The sequence below is a fragment of the Hyposmocoma kahamanoa genome, unplaced genomic scaffold, assembly GCF_003589595.1.
Source record: "Hyposmocoma kahamanoa isolate Upper Pololo Valley unplaced genomic scaffold, ASM358959v1 211, whole genome shotgun sequence".
Taxonomy (NCBI): domain Eukaryota; kingdom Metazoa; phylum Arthropoda; class Insecta; order Lepidoptera; family Cosmopterigidae; genus Hyposmocoma; species Hyposmocoma kahamanoa.
This window is the reverse complement of record NW_020653732.1, coordinates 3721076-3735599: the sequence shown is the minus strand read 5'-3', so window position 1 is coordinate 3735599 and position 14524 is coordinate 3721076. Positions and strand designations below refer to the sequence as shown.

Sequence of the window (14524 nt, the reverse complement as noted above, 5' to 3'; positions counted from 1 at the left end):
CACCCGGTTTGAACGGCTCTTTCAGATCTTCCAGCTCCGCCTACGGACAAAATAAATCTTACGAAATACATAAAATAATTGTCTAGAACTATGAATCATCAAAATGTTCGTTGTATAATGGTCCGCTACTGAACATACGACTAAATAAATGCCGTCATATCAAAATCGGTGCCAAATGCATGAAATAATAATGAGAACAATCTTGGGAACCGTCTTCTTCCATTGATTTTTATTGAATATGATATTCATTTAATCTTTTGGGAAATTACTCCACTAGTTTGTTATAATTATACAAACATCGAACACAAAGCAAAATTCTTCGACCCGACTACTATCAGCTCGAACCAGCGTCTGTGCCCAGTGTGTGGCCATGGTTTGGCACCTATTAAGTAGGTTGATTACAATGTGTTAAATGTAATATGTAGGATGCTAATGGCGTATTACGGTTATGGCGACACTTCACATGGCTACTTGTATTCGCTATTGGGTGTTTGATGTACTTGGAAAAATATTTGACGTACAGACAAACACTGGCAAATACACAAATACAAAAAATGTAAATTATTTGGTACTGCGGCCAAGAAGAACAAATTATGGTAAAAGAAATAAGGAAGCGCAACTAAATAATAAACTTCCTAGAGACATTAAATCACAATCCCTAATAACATTTAAAAAACTTTGAAATATTACGTAACTTCAAATATTGAATGACACAATAACAAATATATAAAAATAACAAATACACGGAAATAAAATTAATATAAAAATCCACCTCCAGTATAAGTAGTCGGCTTAGTCTGTGAGTACATCCATATAAGAATGCTGGTACAACTTGATTATTTTATAGCTGAACTACCGTCCTTGTACGCTTTCTAAAGAAAATAAATTGTAATAGTATGTTACTCTGTGTTCTCATGTAAATGACTTATTTATAATGCTTAGGCTCAACTCACACTGGCGCATCGAAGCGTAATTTTCAATTCATATTCCCGATAAATATTACGAAGTAGCGAATATGCCTAACAACCAAATAACAGTTACATCTTTCATTCATCTAAACAACAATGTTTGGTTAATTACAACACAGTAAAATGTCGAGTTTTTGTAGTTTCTGTTTTCACATATTTTACATTATATTAGTTATTATTTGCGGATTTCACTGTATTAAAAATGTTCTCACCTTTTTTCAATAAATCATATATATATCAATTCGTTTGTTTTTATTATTTCTTTTCATATCGTTTGTTGCGCTCAATTTTTGCGTTGAAAAAATTACTGTGCAGGACTGTCAAAATGTTTTAAAATCAGCTGTGACCTTGCAGCTATGTTTCGCACCGTGTTAATCTTTTGCAGTCATAGTGGCGCCACGGTGCTCGCAACGTTAGCTATTGTGACAAAATTTTAAGATTTACCATTTACCACTCCAATTTGAGAGCTAAATATGGATATAATAGCTTTATCGAGGCGGCATACTACGGTTGATGGTTATTTTTTGCCAAATATACCAAACACGCATTTGCGTGTTTGGTATATTTACAAATAGCCATGTGAAGTGCCACCGTTAGAAATGTGGTCAAAAATCGCGCTGAAATATCCAGGGCGTTCAAGCAAATACTTAAACCAAACTACGCGTATACGATAACAGCCCTATTTATTTTTTTCCTCGCACTAGGGAAACCCTGTGTCACCGGTGCCATGGACACACACATAGACATCCACAAATTACACACCCAAACTCACGAGAGAAATAAATGTAGGCCTTACAAACATTTCTCCCGGCCCGGAAATCGAAACCGGGACCTCTGCGTAGCAGCAACGGTATGGTGACCGTTCGGCCATGGAGGCAGTTTTATTACAACCTTAGTGACGATAACTGGTGCACGGTATTCAGTAATTTAGTCTAGAGACGGTTTCACACTCCTAAGTAACTTTTATTAATAGTAAGGGCGCCTTAAAATAGGCACTTATAGAAGCACAGAAGCGGCACCGCTGTGACGCTCTAGCCGCGCCACTACTCATAGGATACAATATGTAAAAGAGTAGTTGCAGCGCGGTTGTGGTAACGCTTCTATAAGCGTCTAATTTGAAAGCGCCTTAATATCTGATTCAGTCAAGCAAATTACTTACCGGTGAAACGTTGTTAAACTGTTTAGTTTTCTCGGCGGGCTTTTCTTTGTCTTGTTTGTCCTTTTCCTTCTCTTTGTCCGGTGAGGCGCCACGGCGTTTCTTAGGCGCGGGTGACGGCAATGTCGTGTTTTCTTCAGTCTGTTCGTCTATGTATCTGGAAAATGGATAGAATTGAATATAGATTCATTTATTTCACTCGTAGTCCCAATTGGAATGGACCAATTTGGAAAAGGAAGTTTTCTCCAATTGGTTCTAGTATGAGTGAGTTGCTACGGTACTTGTATTTCTTTCAAAGCCTGTACTGTACCATTGCTGGGCTAAAGCCTCAAACAAGTCGTGTGCTTCATGATAAGCTCCACGCCTGTCCATAACAGTTGCAGAGCCACTCAGAGTTTTAAATCGCAACGATCTGAGGAGCACTACCACTGCACCCGTTACTCTGGGACATAAGTTGACAACGCCCATGTGCCTATAATTTCACCAGCACCCTTACCCTTCAAAACCGAAAGGTAGTTATGCTCACATTACTGCTTGGCGGCAGAAATAGGTAAGATGTTACATAATGACAAGACACCCTTAGTAAAACAAAGCTACATGTGATCATACGTCAAAAGTGCAAAAGTTCTGGTCCTGTCAGGCTGAAGGAATTTTTTTTTAATTATTAGGCTTTTTTTTTACAAAAAAAATTTACCTCAAAAGTTTGCTTATCCGCTTTTCTATTGGAATTACATCTATTTCGACCCATCCCAAGCACAGGGTCCTATGTGATTATACAACGAAAACAGGATAAATGCATAATCTCGTTATTCAAAATAAGACCTAGCTCTAGGTGTTTTCAGAACTTTATGTATTATTTCGTTTCTTAAATATAAAATCGAACAACTGTCGACCTGATATCTACAGTAAAGAATAGCACACAAAATGTACAATGTCCTGAGAATAAGCAATCTTGCACATAGGTTTTTGTTCTACAGATGAGTAGATTTGTCAAGTTTTATTGAAATCGGTTAACGGAAAGTGCGCGAAACCAGATTCATCCCCTAGCTTGCCACCCTTAGAGATGGAATATTTTATTCAAATTCAAATGGGACCAATATTAAGGTACCCACCCACTTTCTAACAAAAAAGAATCATCAAAATCGGTTCAGAAATGCCGAGAAACCGCGTAACAATACAAAAAAAAATACAATAAACCTCCTCCTTTTTTTAAGTCTGTTAAAAAATAGAAATGTCATTATTTTTCAAATTCTCGAATTACATTATTATTGAAGGTACAATATATTGTTCGTAACCAATCGCAAGTAAAGTTTCGTACTTGGGAAACTCACTTCGGCAGGTACAATTTTAATGTATGGACTTCATAACTACATAGTTAAAATTCTTAGTAACTATGATTAGCTGTATTGAAATCCAATTTAATAAAAGTAAAATCCAGCTATTAAAAAGATGACTGCTAATAACATGCAACCAAATGAAAAAGTACAGCATAGCAGTAATACGACGTATGAAAACTCACTACTAAATCATCGATTACTTCTTAAGAGAAGAAAATACTCCATTCAACCATTTAACTTTTGACAGCACGAATTCTAATCAGTTGGTGATGTCCTAATCCGTTTCTGATTCGATTTTTTTTATAATTATCGATAAAAAAAATTATTTATGAAGAACTTTTAATAGTGAGTGTGAGCGGGTTCAAAAAAGAAGATATTGTCTAATTGGGATCGTGATGTTGCGTTTTGACAATGTGTACTCAAGAATTGATAATTAATGTTAATGAGGATTCTAGAGACTATTCCCGTTCATATGGAGCAGAATCCGATGATTCATTATAATAAACAATAAGAATTTATTATAATTAGTCATAATGTACTTCATTTCATTATAATTTATTGGACAGGTACCAAAATTTATCAACTTGAATAATCTTCGTTGCATAAGCCGTTGGGTCGATAAATATCGGAGCTAGAGTACTAAAACTAAAATTTTCACTAAAATTAAAAAACAAAAGAGTTCAGGAAGTATTGCACTTTTATGTCTATGGTTGTATACGTCGCCTTACTTTCTCAAACTTGTATCTTAAAGCCTTAAAGGAAAGGACCTGCCCTAAATACAGAATGAACGTGCATATCCAAACAAAAATTGAACGCTACAAATGGCAGATTTCTTTAGAGTTGTAGCATAATCTATCGATAAGTCATTATCGACATGCATATGTATGGCTTAAATGTTGAAACTGATAAAATAGTAATTTTTAGTAGTTCAAAGTGAAACGAATAAATGAAGATGGTCTTTGATCCAATGGTTATATTCGGCAGTCCTATGATTTCCAACCAATCTTTTTTCATTTGTAGGCAAACTTGAAATAGTATAATAATAATAAAATAATAAAAACCTAGTAGTGCATTATTTTAATAACAGAATATCGATAATATGTACGCTTCCAAGATCAACTCTATCTCAAAATAATCGTTACCAAGAATAACCAAAATATACAAACAAACAGGCAATCTGAAAAATCCAAAGCACCATTTGGCAAGATTTATGATTAAACTATTTAAATATGTCTAATTACATGTGATTTGGGCTGTTGTGTGATATATAAACAGGAAAATAATACGTGTCTGTACAATGTTATATTCAGTCGATTTTCGCTTTTTCTAAAGCCATATCCCGTAATGCTGCAGCGACGAATTTTTATTAATACTTAATTGTTCTCACTGTCAATGTTTTTGTCCATTTTATTACAATTCATGCGAATAATTCAAAAAACACTTGGAAAAACATTTGTTTTGACATTTGATGTACTTCCCTTTGACAACCGTATCATGTACCTCATGTACTGCGAAATGCACAGTTGGTATTTAAGATGACGTTACGTATTTGCGATTCCCGTGTTTGACACAGACCAATGTAATGCTATCTCTTTTGACTTAAGACGGCACGCTATCCTTAAACAAAGACAATAACATGTTTATGTTTTCACCGTCGAAAAACGTCGAAACGTCAAAATGAAAAAAAAATCATATACATACAACGTCTGATTTATATATGTCAACATAACATGTCCTTTGGTTTCCATAGTCTAAGCTTAAAGCACATAGTTACTGAAGTGAAAAAATTGGATTGTGCATACAAATTTTGTACGCATATACATATATTACACAAAATATTATAAAAAATAATAATTTTAATTGTAGTACCAAATTAAAGAGATGTATAATAATAATATGTACAGGCAATAATTTCATTATTCACACTAAGTTTGAGAATTTATATATCTTATTTCGTTTAGGAACTATAAAATCATACAATGGTCGATCTGACATCCACAGCGAAGAAGAATGAACGAAATGTACTATTGTCCTGAGAACAAGTAGTCACGTACGTAGTTCTCGTAGAGTGGAAGTGGTTCTACAAAAAGGTCATTTCCTACAGGCCTGCCGCTTAATTGACTCGGTTCCTGAGGTAACTATGCGGTGCGGGAGGAGTGACAGTTTACATAACAGTTACACTGCACACGGGATAATTTCATCAAGATTTTTCTGACGATATTCTATATTGCTGGGGCTGCCCCGACACTGCCTCAGGGATGTTGGCGGAGGCTAGGATTGATAGTTTTCAGGCAGTCGTGCGCAAGAGATTGACATCCCTGTTGCCCAGAGTGAGAGGCAGCACCAACAGTCTTCTTAAGGTGGTAGCAGAGGATGGACAACCCAATCCTTAAGTATTCGATGTCCATCCTTATTAATGAAAATGAACATTTTTCTTTCTACTAACATAGTTGTAAATAACTACTAACACCATATGGACATGTAACTATTACTTATTGTCTGAAATAAAATTCTTTCAATAACAAGTTGATTGATAACGGTGCCAAATGGCTTGTCTATTCATTTCAATTAACAATTACATTTTTTATCGTTTCACATAACAATTGAATAATTTGGTAGGAACTTTTTTCAATTAACTTGATCGTATTTTTAACAAAAATACTTCATAATGACACTCACCTCTTGGGCCGTATCTTCCTGCCGCTTCTGCTGACGATCTCCTCATCTTTCTTTTCTTCATCTTCATCTCTCTTGTCTTCGTCTTTCTTGGCCTTGCCGCGCGGCGTCTTGGGCGTTTTCGGGGGCTCCTTCTTAGGCTCCGCCTTGGATTTGCGGCCTTTTGGTGGTTGCTAAAAAAGAAACACAAATTAAAGATTGATTAAAATTATAAACAGTATTTTTTATACAATACCTAGGTATTGTTAACCAGACGCGCGTCTGGTGGTAAGCATAACAATTACATAATAATAAGCATAAATATAAATAATAAGCATAGCAGTTACAGTGCCACTCAGAGCTTTTAATTGCAAAGATGTTAGGGGCACTGCCACTATGCCCGTCACCCTGAAACATAAGTTGACAAGTCCCATATGCCTGTAATTTCAACAGCATCCTTACCCTTCCAAACCGGAACGCAGTAATGCTCACTAGGTAAGGCAGTACTGGATGAACTCTTTCACAAGGAGCTCTACTGCATTAAATGGGGAAATCCGAAACTATGGGAGATACTCGGAAACTGCCTTAGGAACCATTAAGTCTTTTGTGAAAACAATTTTGGCTTACTCGATTTTTTGGCCGGGTCATAAAATAATGATCTTTGACCAACTTCTACTGTCCCGATTTTTTAGTATATCGTCGTATTTAGAATATCGTCGGAAAAATCTTGTTCAAATTATCCCGTGTACAGCGCGACGTAACTGTTCCGTGAACTGTCAATCGTCCCGCACCCCATTGTTACCTCAGGAATCGAGTCAGTTAAGCGGTAGGCCTGTAGGAAATGACCTTTTTGCAGAACTACTTCCACTGCACTCTGGTCAACTACACAACAATTGACGGGTGTCGTCAATTGTTTCACTTCAAATAAACCAGTTTAACATGAGCTTGGACGTGGAAATGGACGAAAATTGAAAAATTACATATATAATATTTCATTACCGATGAAATGTGATTCCGTTTGTTTTGTAATTAGATGTTTTGCTGTTTTCACGTCACCGAATGGAACAGCCCCCTTTGGTAGAGATATTCATATATCTTTATTACAATAAATACGGAATATTTTTGGAATATATGGAGACGTACATACATGTCAGTTGTTGGCGCTGTACTATTTCAGTTTTCTAATTTGGTTTCAGCGCAAACGAGAGTTCATATTTAAAAGTAATATAAGGCCCATTTGCCTGATGAGTGACCAGGATGGCTGGCCCCTATTTCGTCTCAATTTCTGGTTATATACTCGGTGACTAAGACATGCTAATTTCTTACAAAAAGTGGCAATACCTTTCCTTCATCAATAACCAGAGCTCCAGCTTCGTCAGAATCTTCCACAGCTGTGTCGTTTTGCGTAGCATTACTGGCTGTCGTCTGTAAAGGGGATTATCATCATCAACGTCAAGTCCATTTTACGTCCCACTGCTAAGCAAAGGTCTCATCTCAGAAGAGGATGTGAGGCCAGATACTGCCAAGCTGGTTGAGGACTTAGGACCAGTGCAAACCGGTGGATGGGAAGGCAAAGGATATCAAATTTATTAATGTATATTTTATGCTATTACAATTGTCATAAGGTATAAGTTGCAATGCTCTGAGACCGACCTCGGAGCATCGCGGTGCATTTATCTCTTATGTGCATAGATAATATCTCGCACCCCTCATGAAAGAATGGCATAAGTGCAGTTACGTCAAATATGTTTATTACTCCATTAGATATAGAAAAATATAACCCACATCCTCTCCAATTCTTGTAACTCGATCTACAATATTAGTCGCTAGATTTACATGAATTATAATGGACGAAAATTGAAAAATTACATATTTAATTACCGATGAAATGTGATTCCATTTGTTTTGTAATTAGATGTTTTGCTGTTTTTCCCACACCACCGAATGGCACAGGGCCCCCATAGTTAGAGATATTATCATTACAATAAATACCGAATAATGTACTATTTAAACTTTCTAATGTGTAATTTCAGTGCAAACGAGAGATAATATTTAAAGTGATATAAGGCCCAATTGCCTGATTAATTGCCAGGGATTATTTCGTCGATGGTTGATATAGACCACTTTAGAAATCAACGAAATAGAACAATAAGGAAAGATGTAAATACTTACATCAGTAACAGTATCATCAGCATTGGTGGTGTCCATATTGTCATCCATAGATTCATTTATGCCTGTATCGTTGGCCGACTCGTCCGCGCCTTCGGCTGGTACCGCCTGTCATGTAGGAATATTATAAACTAAGTTAAAAAAATACTACAAAGGTTTATCTTTAGCAAAATATTTTTTCTTTTTATATCAGGTACCAAGTGACGGAATGAACTAAACTTGCGTCTAATGGTAAGCGACACGCCTGTCCATAACAGTTGCAGTGCCACTCAGAGCTTTAAATCGCAAAGATCTGACGGGCATTGCCACTGCGCCCGTCACTCTGAGACATAGGTTGGTATGTCTCGTGTGCCAACAATTTCACCAGCACCCTTACCCTTCAAACCCGGAACGCAGTAATGCTGACATTACTGCTTGGCGGCAGAAATAGGTACGATGGCAGTACTTCCCTTGACGAACTCTTTCACAAGGACCTCTACTGCTACTGATAAAATTAGCATTGTTTTAACAATAAAAAACCGAAATGCCTCATTATGAAAAATATGAATATTAAAAACTGAAATGCCTCATTATGAAAAATATGAATATTAAAAACTGAAATGCCTCATTATGAATATAAAATTTACTGATGCTATTTTTGTTTTTCGATATTCATATTTAACGACCTTTGTGGCCCAACGGTTCGCACTGTGGGCACTGGATGAGGAAGTCCCGGGTTCGATTCCCGGTAGGACCAATTTGGGAAATGAAATTTTTCAAATTGGTTCTGGACTGGGTGTTCTAGGAAATTCTGTAAGCTCTGGTACCAAAATAGCACAGGGAAAAAAATCCCTAGTTTGAGACCAGGCAATTGGTGTGGTTGACTGGTATATTATTCATTATCCATATTACGGTACCGGCACGCTATGATGGCCGTTTTGACTTTTGTCCGCTCATCAGTTTCGTATTAATTCATAACTACGTTGAAGGAGCTAATTCTTGCACATTGTTGTCAATAGTGACGTGCAGTAAAATTTATGAAATGTATAATTTTACGACACAACTCGGCATTTCTTTTTCGAAATTTTTTAAAATGAAATTTACGTCAGTTATAGGATCGCTGGCCAGCACAACTTCTACGTTCAGCAAATTCGCGTCAAAGCTCAATGCAAAACAAAGCAGTTTCGAATTGACGACATGTTATAAACGTTTTTATTTTCGTTTTATTAAAACTTTTCAATCAGCTACCCCTTGCAATACCAATTATAAATCTAAAAACTTATAGAAGCGACTCGCATTTAATTATTTTTTTCGATAATGAATTGAGATTTGACTTAACTATTGTATTGACCGGTCAAAACGGCCACCACAGCGTGCCGTGTGCGTGGTAGTTTTACAGTAATAATACGATTGCGTACTTAACAGATAAAAACTTAATACATAATATTCCCTTTGGACCAAAAATCTAAAATATATAATAAACTGCGAACATGCCCGAAGCACTGCAGAAGCGAGGCAGTATCATGAGAATTTCGAAGACCTCATTGTACTGAACTCGCAATGTGTTGTAAGTGCGTTTTGTATAACAACACGAAAGCACGTATAAAAATTTTGACAGGTTTAAAGAGAGTTATTTTCAATGTTCAATACAACGAAAAAACCTACATGCAAGCATGTTGTTATTGGTTAAAAAGAAAAAAAAAAGCTTATTTTATTCATTGTGTAATGGTTGTGTCAAATTTAATTTATTTACAGCCCAATAGTGTAATTTCTATTTTTTTTTTTTTCGGAATATTGGATATGATACGATTATATAGGAACAAGGCGTAATGCTTAGAGACACTACAGAAGCGCGGCAACCTAATAATGCACGATTTGCTAAAGTGTTTCCTACCTCAGGATCACCCCCGATAACTTGCTCCAATGGGACATTATTGGCAAAGTCATGTTCAATCTGCTTCACGCCATCGTTGAAGTCGCGCCGCTTCACCGTCTTGGTCAGAAACTTGTCTTTGTTTTCCGCGTAGTCGAAGATCATGTTCGGGGGGAGGTTCGCACTAAAATTACACAATTATCGGTATGTTTTTACATTCAATTGAATCAACTTATAAAACTAAAAATATTCAGTTAACCCTAATGTAAAATTGTTTAAACTAAACAAGATTCATATTGTGATTTTAAAGTTATTGAAGAGGTGGTCAAGATGTTTGACCACCATGAAATTCAATTATTTTTGTGAAATGACTCCATGTTATAATTACTAATACAAAGATCGAACACTTACAAAAAAAAATCCTTCGAACTGGCTAGATTTGAACCAACGTCTTCCAGCAAACCGCGCCAGACGCTAAGTGTCGTTTCCAGAACTCTACTCAATGTTCAAGTCAGGATTTGAGTATGATTCAAAGCACTAGAAATCATACTCAAGTACTTGCCATTAGGGTCGTATTTCCAGTGCTTGACATCATACTCAAGATCTGACTTGAGCTTTGAGTAGAGTTCTGGAATACGATCCTTAATCAACTAAGCCACGGAACGAACTAGCGGACCTTACGAATTTTTATATGTGCTTGTTTTTTATTTTCGACGACTTTTTTTCTGTAAGAAACCTATTTCTTCACACAGTCAGGAAGATTCATATTCTTGCCAATTAAGACAAATGGATATGAATTAAAATTTTCACAGTAAAACTATGGTTCAATGTTATCATTTATCATGCATGTTGAAGTATAAATGACCAACCATCTGTTGTCTGTCTGTACTAGTTACAAATTCTGGTAACAGGCAGCAGCAGCAGTGTCTCCCAGTATTATATATATTGGTAGAAAAGGAAAGAGCTGTGCATTCTTACTGCCACTCTTAACTGATCATGGTCCATTATAATAAACACCCTTTCAATGTAGGTATCATGGACATCCCTCTATGGACGAAACCGCCGGTTGGGCAGAACAAAAGTAGGCACTATGGAAACACCAGAAAATTTTAATAATTTAAAAATGTATATTATTATTTATTTGTAATGCTTGTGTCAAGTAGAATAGATAAATTACATTTTTTATTCTTGTAATTTTTCGTCTACGGCCGATAATTATCAAAAAAATTGGCGGGAATAAACTTTATTTACTAGGAGCTCGGCACAGAAAAATATCGATTAATTTTAAAATTTTGCTAAAAGACAATATTAATGCTTGTTTCGAGCGTATTAGACCGTAATAAACACTTTTTACTCTTATAATTTTTCGTCTACGGCCGATAATTATCGAAAAATTTGGCGGAATTTCACTTACTGCGAGGCCTAGCCTTAGAAAAAATCGTTTTATTAGTTTTGTTATACAATGAATTTGATTGCTTTTGTTGATTTGGTTCCATCCCCTCCTGTGTGTTTATGAGACTAGTGTATGAAAAAGCAGCACGAGCCAAGCGAGCGAAGCGAGTGTGTCGCGGCAGTAGCGCGCGAGTTCCCGAAAAATTTCTTTGTGTGTTTTGTTCTGTTTTTCTGTGAGTTCGAGCTTTGTGTTAATAATTATAACAAAACTAGTGTGGAGTTATTTCTTAAAAAAAATCTCCATAATACCAAATGTATTGAAAATGTTGAAAATCAATTAATCTGAAAACCTCTTGTTTTCTTTGAAAAACAATAGACATTATTATTCAATAATTTTATACTTACGTTTCTCCGGTTCCATAGAAATACACAAAGTATTTCTTCCCATTCATTCTTTGTACCTGAAAAATAATATTTTTGTTATTACAAGTTAATAAAGGAGCCTACAAATATATTACATTCAATACGGTGACACTATGATCTGTTCGTTCCATATTAAAACTGTAATTTATTTGTCCACTCCATTGCATTGCCACTGATATATTTCACAATTGATTTATTTCTAATTCTTTAGTTTTTATTCAGGGATCCAAACAGGCTTGTCATGACAATAAACTAACTAGACACGAAACATAAATATATGGAAATGCCCATTTGCAGAGGGTACTATCCCAGTCTAGCATGACAATATTTTGATAATAAGGAAATGACGTAAAGTTACAACTACCAATTTCTGTTGTAGTATATGCTTGCTTAACAAATTAAGGTTTACACCAAAATTAACACAATTATATATTTACAGTAAATAAATGTTATTAATAATAAACTCTTTATCGTGATGGCGGACATAAATGGTATAGCATTCAGAACTAACTTCAAGTGACATTGATACTATAGTTTTTTGACGGTCAATGCATAGTAAATAATGATGCACAATAAACCATCACAGTGCAGCTTGCACTATGGATGCCGGACGAGTAGGTTCTGTGTTTGATTCCTGGTAAGACCAATACTTTCTAAATTTGTTCTGGTGTTCTAATTTCCAAGCAGTGCCCCAGAGTAAATTAATTTGCTCTGTTATTCATGAGGGATTTCCCTTGTTTGAGACCAATTTTTTTTTTATATAACACTAAGTGACGGGGACAAACTAGTCACGGGCCTTTAAATTGCAAAGATCTGAGGTGCATTGCCACTGCGCGCAACACCCAGAGACATAAGCTGACAAGTCTCATGTGCCTGTAATGTCACCAGCACCCTTACCCTTACAATTCGAGCTGTCAAAAGTTAAATAAATGATTGGACGGAGTATAGATTAGTTGTCAGATACATTTTTAATATATATACTTGTTGTTTTGAATAAAATGTATGATCAACAATTTTAAAAAATAAATTTTGTTTATATTAAATTCGTCGCGATTTACCTTGAAAAGGTCCTTGACATAAGTCTTGACATTAATTGACTGACAGCAAAATGAACATACATTAAACAATTTTTAATGTAAAAATGAAGTCAAAACGTGTCATTTAGTGATTTTTATCAATAATAAGTATGAAATACTCGACCTAGGATAAAGTATAAGCGTCCCTATCTTATGCTTCCCGCGCAAAACGCTTTTAGAATAACATAGAAATGTTCCATTTTTTTCTCGTAAGACTACATAAGAGTCTGTATTGTAGTGATAATTTGCACTTACCCTTGCCGGCCATGCTGGATACCCCTTCACTTTCGCGAATATAAAATCCCCGGCTTTGTATTCTTTGACTTTTTTACCCATTTTCGATTATCAACGCCGCTCGTTAGGAGTCAAAATATCGAAGCTGTTTTCACAGTTAAATTGACGTCGCAAGGTCTGAAAATGTGAAAGATATTAGCAAATGTTTATGCGCAGTAATTAACAACACTGTTATGAATAGATATGCGCTTTTGTTTCAGAAACACAAAAGGACGCCAAGATGTAGAAATAACCTTAAAAATTTCTTACCGCGGTAGCAAATGACGGAAAGGAGATAAACATGGCGGTGAGCTGTGTTGCCATTTTTCATATATTTTTTTTGATACTTCACTATATTTCGCAGAATGCGTCAACCATTTTGAAAATAAATTATAATTGTTTTTCAGAAAAAATAAATATTTTTTCCAATTTTTCCTGTGCTATTCCACATTTGGCAGTTGACGCCTGTCAATGATTGAAGTTGGTGAGAACTTCCTTTAATTTTGCCATCCTCTACTAAGGTGAGAACGAAAACGATGGTGCCACTGTAAAGATTTTTTTACTATAAGATACTCTTCTTTCCCTGTTGTCCAACTATTATAAATCTCGATTTTCTCTAACTTGCTTTTAGCTATACAATTTTATTTTAAAGTTCACGCTTAAAAAACTTCAACAGATATTTTTATATGAAAAATATGATACGGGAATTCTAATCATATATATAACTTTTCCAATTTTTCAAAAAAATTTTAGATTGAATTTCCAGTTCTTAAAATTTTCGGAAAATTAGATACGTAAAAATAAAATTCGAACAGTTGTAAGTGCGCGTTAACAAAGTGTACTTTAGGTTAGTTTGTTGTTTTTAGCCAGAAGGCAACTCCGCGCTGGCAGATCACATACAGGCAATAGGCATGTTACAATAGGTGTGTTATACATCTAGTATCAGTTAGCGCCACTTAAGTGACAGCTATTGTTTTCAAGACGTAATTGTTTAAATGTATTGATAATATTATCATTATACTGAAACAAGTAGTGATATTTATTTCGGAAAATTCAATGGTGTTTGTTATATTGACATTGCCAATTAATGCTGCTGCTAAGCTTTATGTAGGTACGCTTAAATAAAAGTAGATAGCATAAAGGAAAGACATATTTAATGTAAGCCAATGATCTTAAAAGATCATTGATATAGGCCTGCCTATAACCATTGATATCGTAATTAT

The 14524-nt window shown here is 35.4% G+C and overlaps 1 protein-coding gene across 3 annotated transcripts in view; it reads right to left on the bottom strand.

The window, feature by feature from the left end:
• LOC113227566 (myb-like protein X) overlaps positions 1–13586 on the bottom strand; it is a 32230-nt gene extending 18644 nt beyond the window's left edge. For 2 of the 3 annotated variants that reach the window (XM_026460517.1, XM_026460518.1), the window contains exons 1-8: positions 13284–13439; positions 11935–11990; positions 10159–10321; positions 8289–8393; positions 7458–7541; positions 6141–6310; positions 2128–2281; positions 4–40 (exon numbers count right to left, since the gene is read on the bottom strand). In XM_026460517.1, the coding sequence (XP_026316302.1) occupies positions 4–40; positions 2128–2281; positions 6141–6310; positions 7458–7541; positions 8289–8393; positions 10159–10321; positions 11935–11990; positions 13284–13364 (850 nt within the window). In that variant the 5' untranslated portion in view covers positions 13365–13439. Of the gene's footprint in view, positions 1–3; positions 41–2127; positions 2282–6140; positions 6311–7457; positions 7542–8288; positions 8394–10158; positions 10322–11934; positions 11991–13283; positions 13440–13571 lie in introns of those variants that run through there. The other variant, XM_026460519.1, reaches the window with a different exon arrangement.
• Positions 13587–14524: the final 938 nt, after the last annotated feature.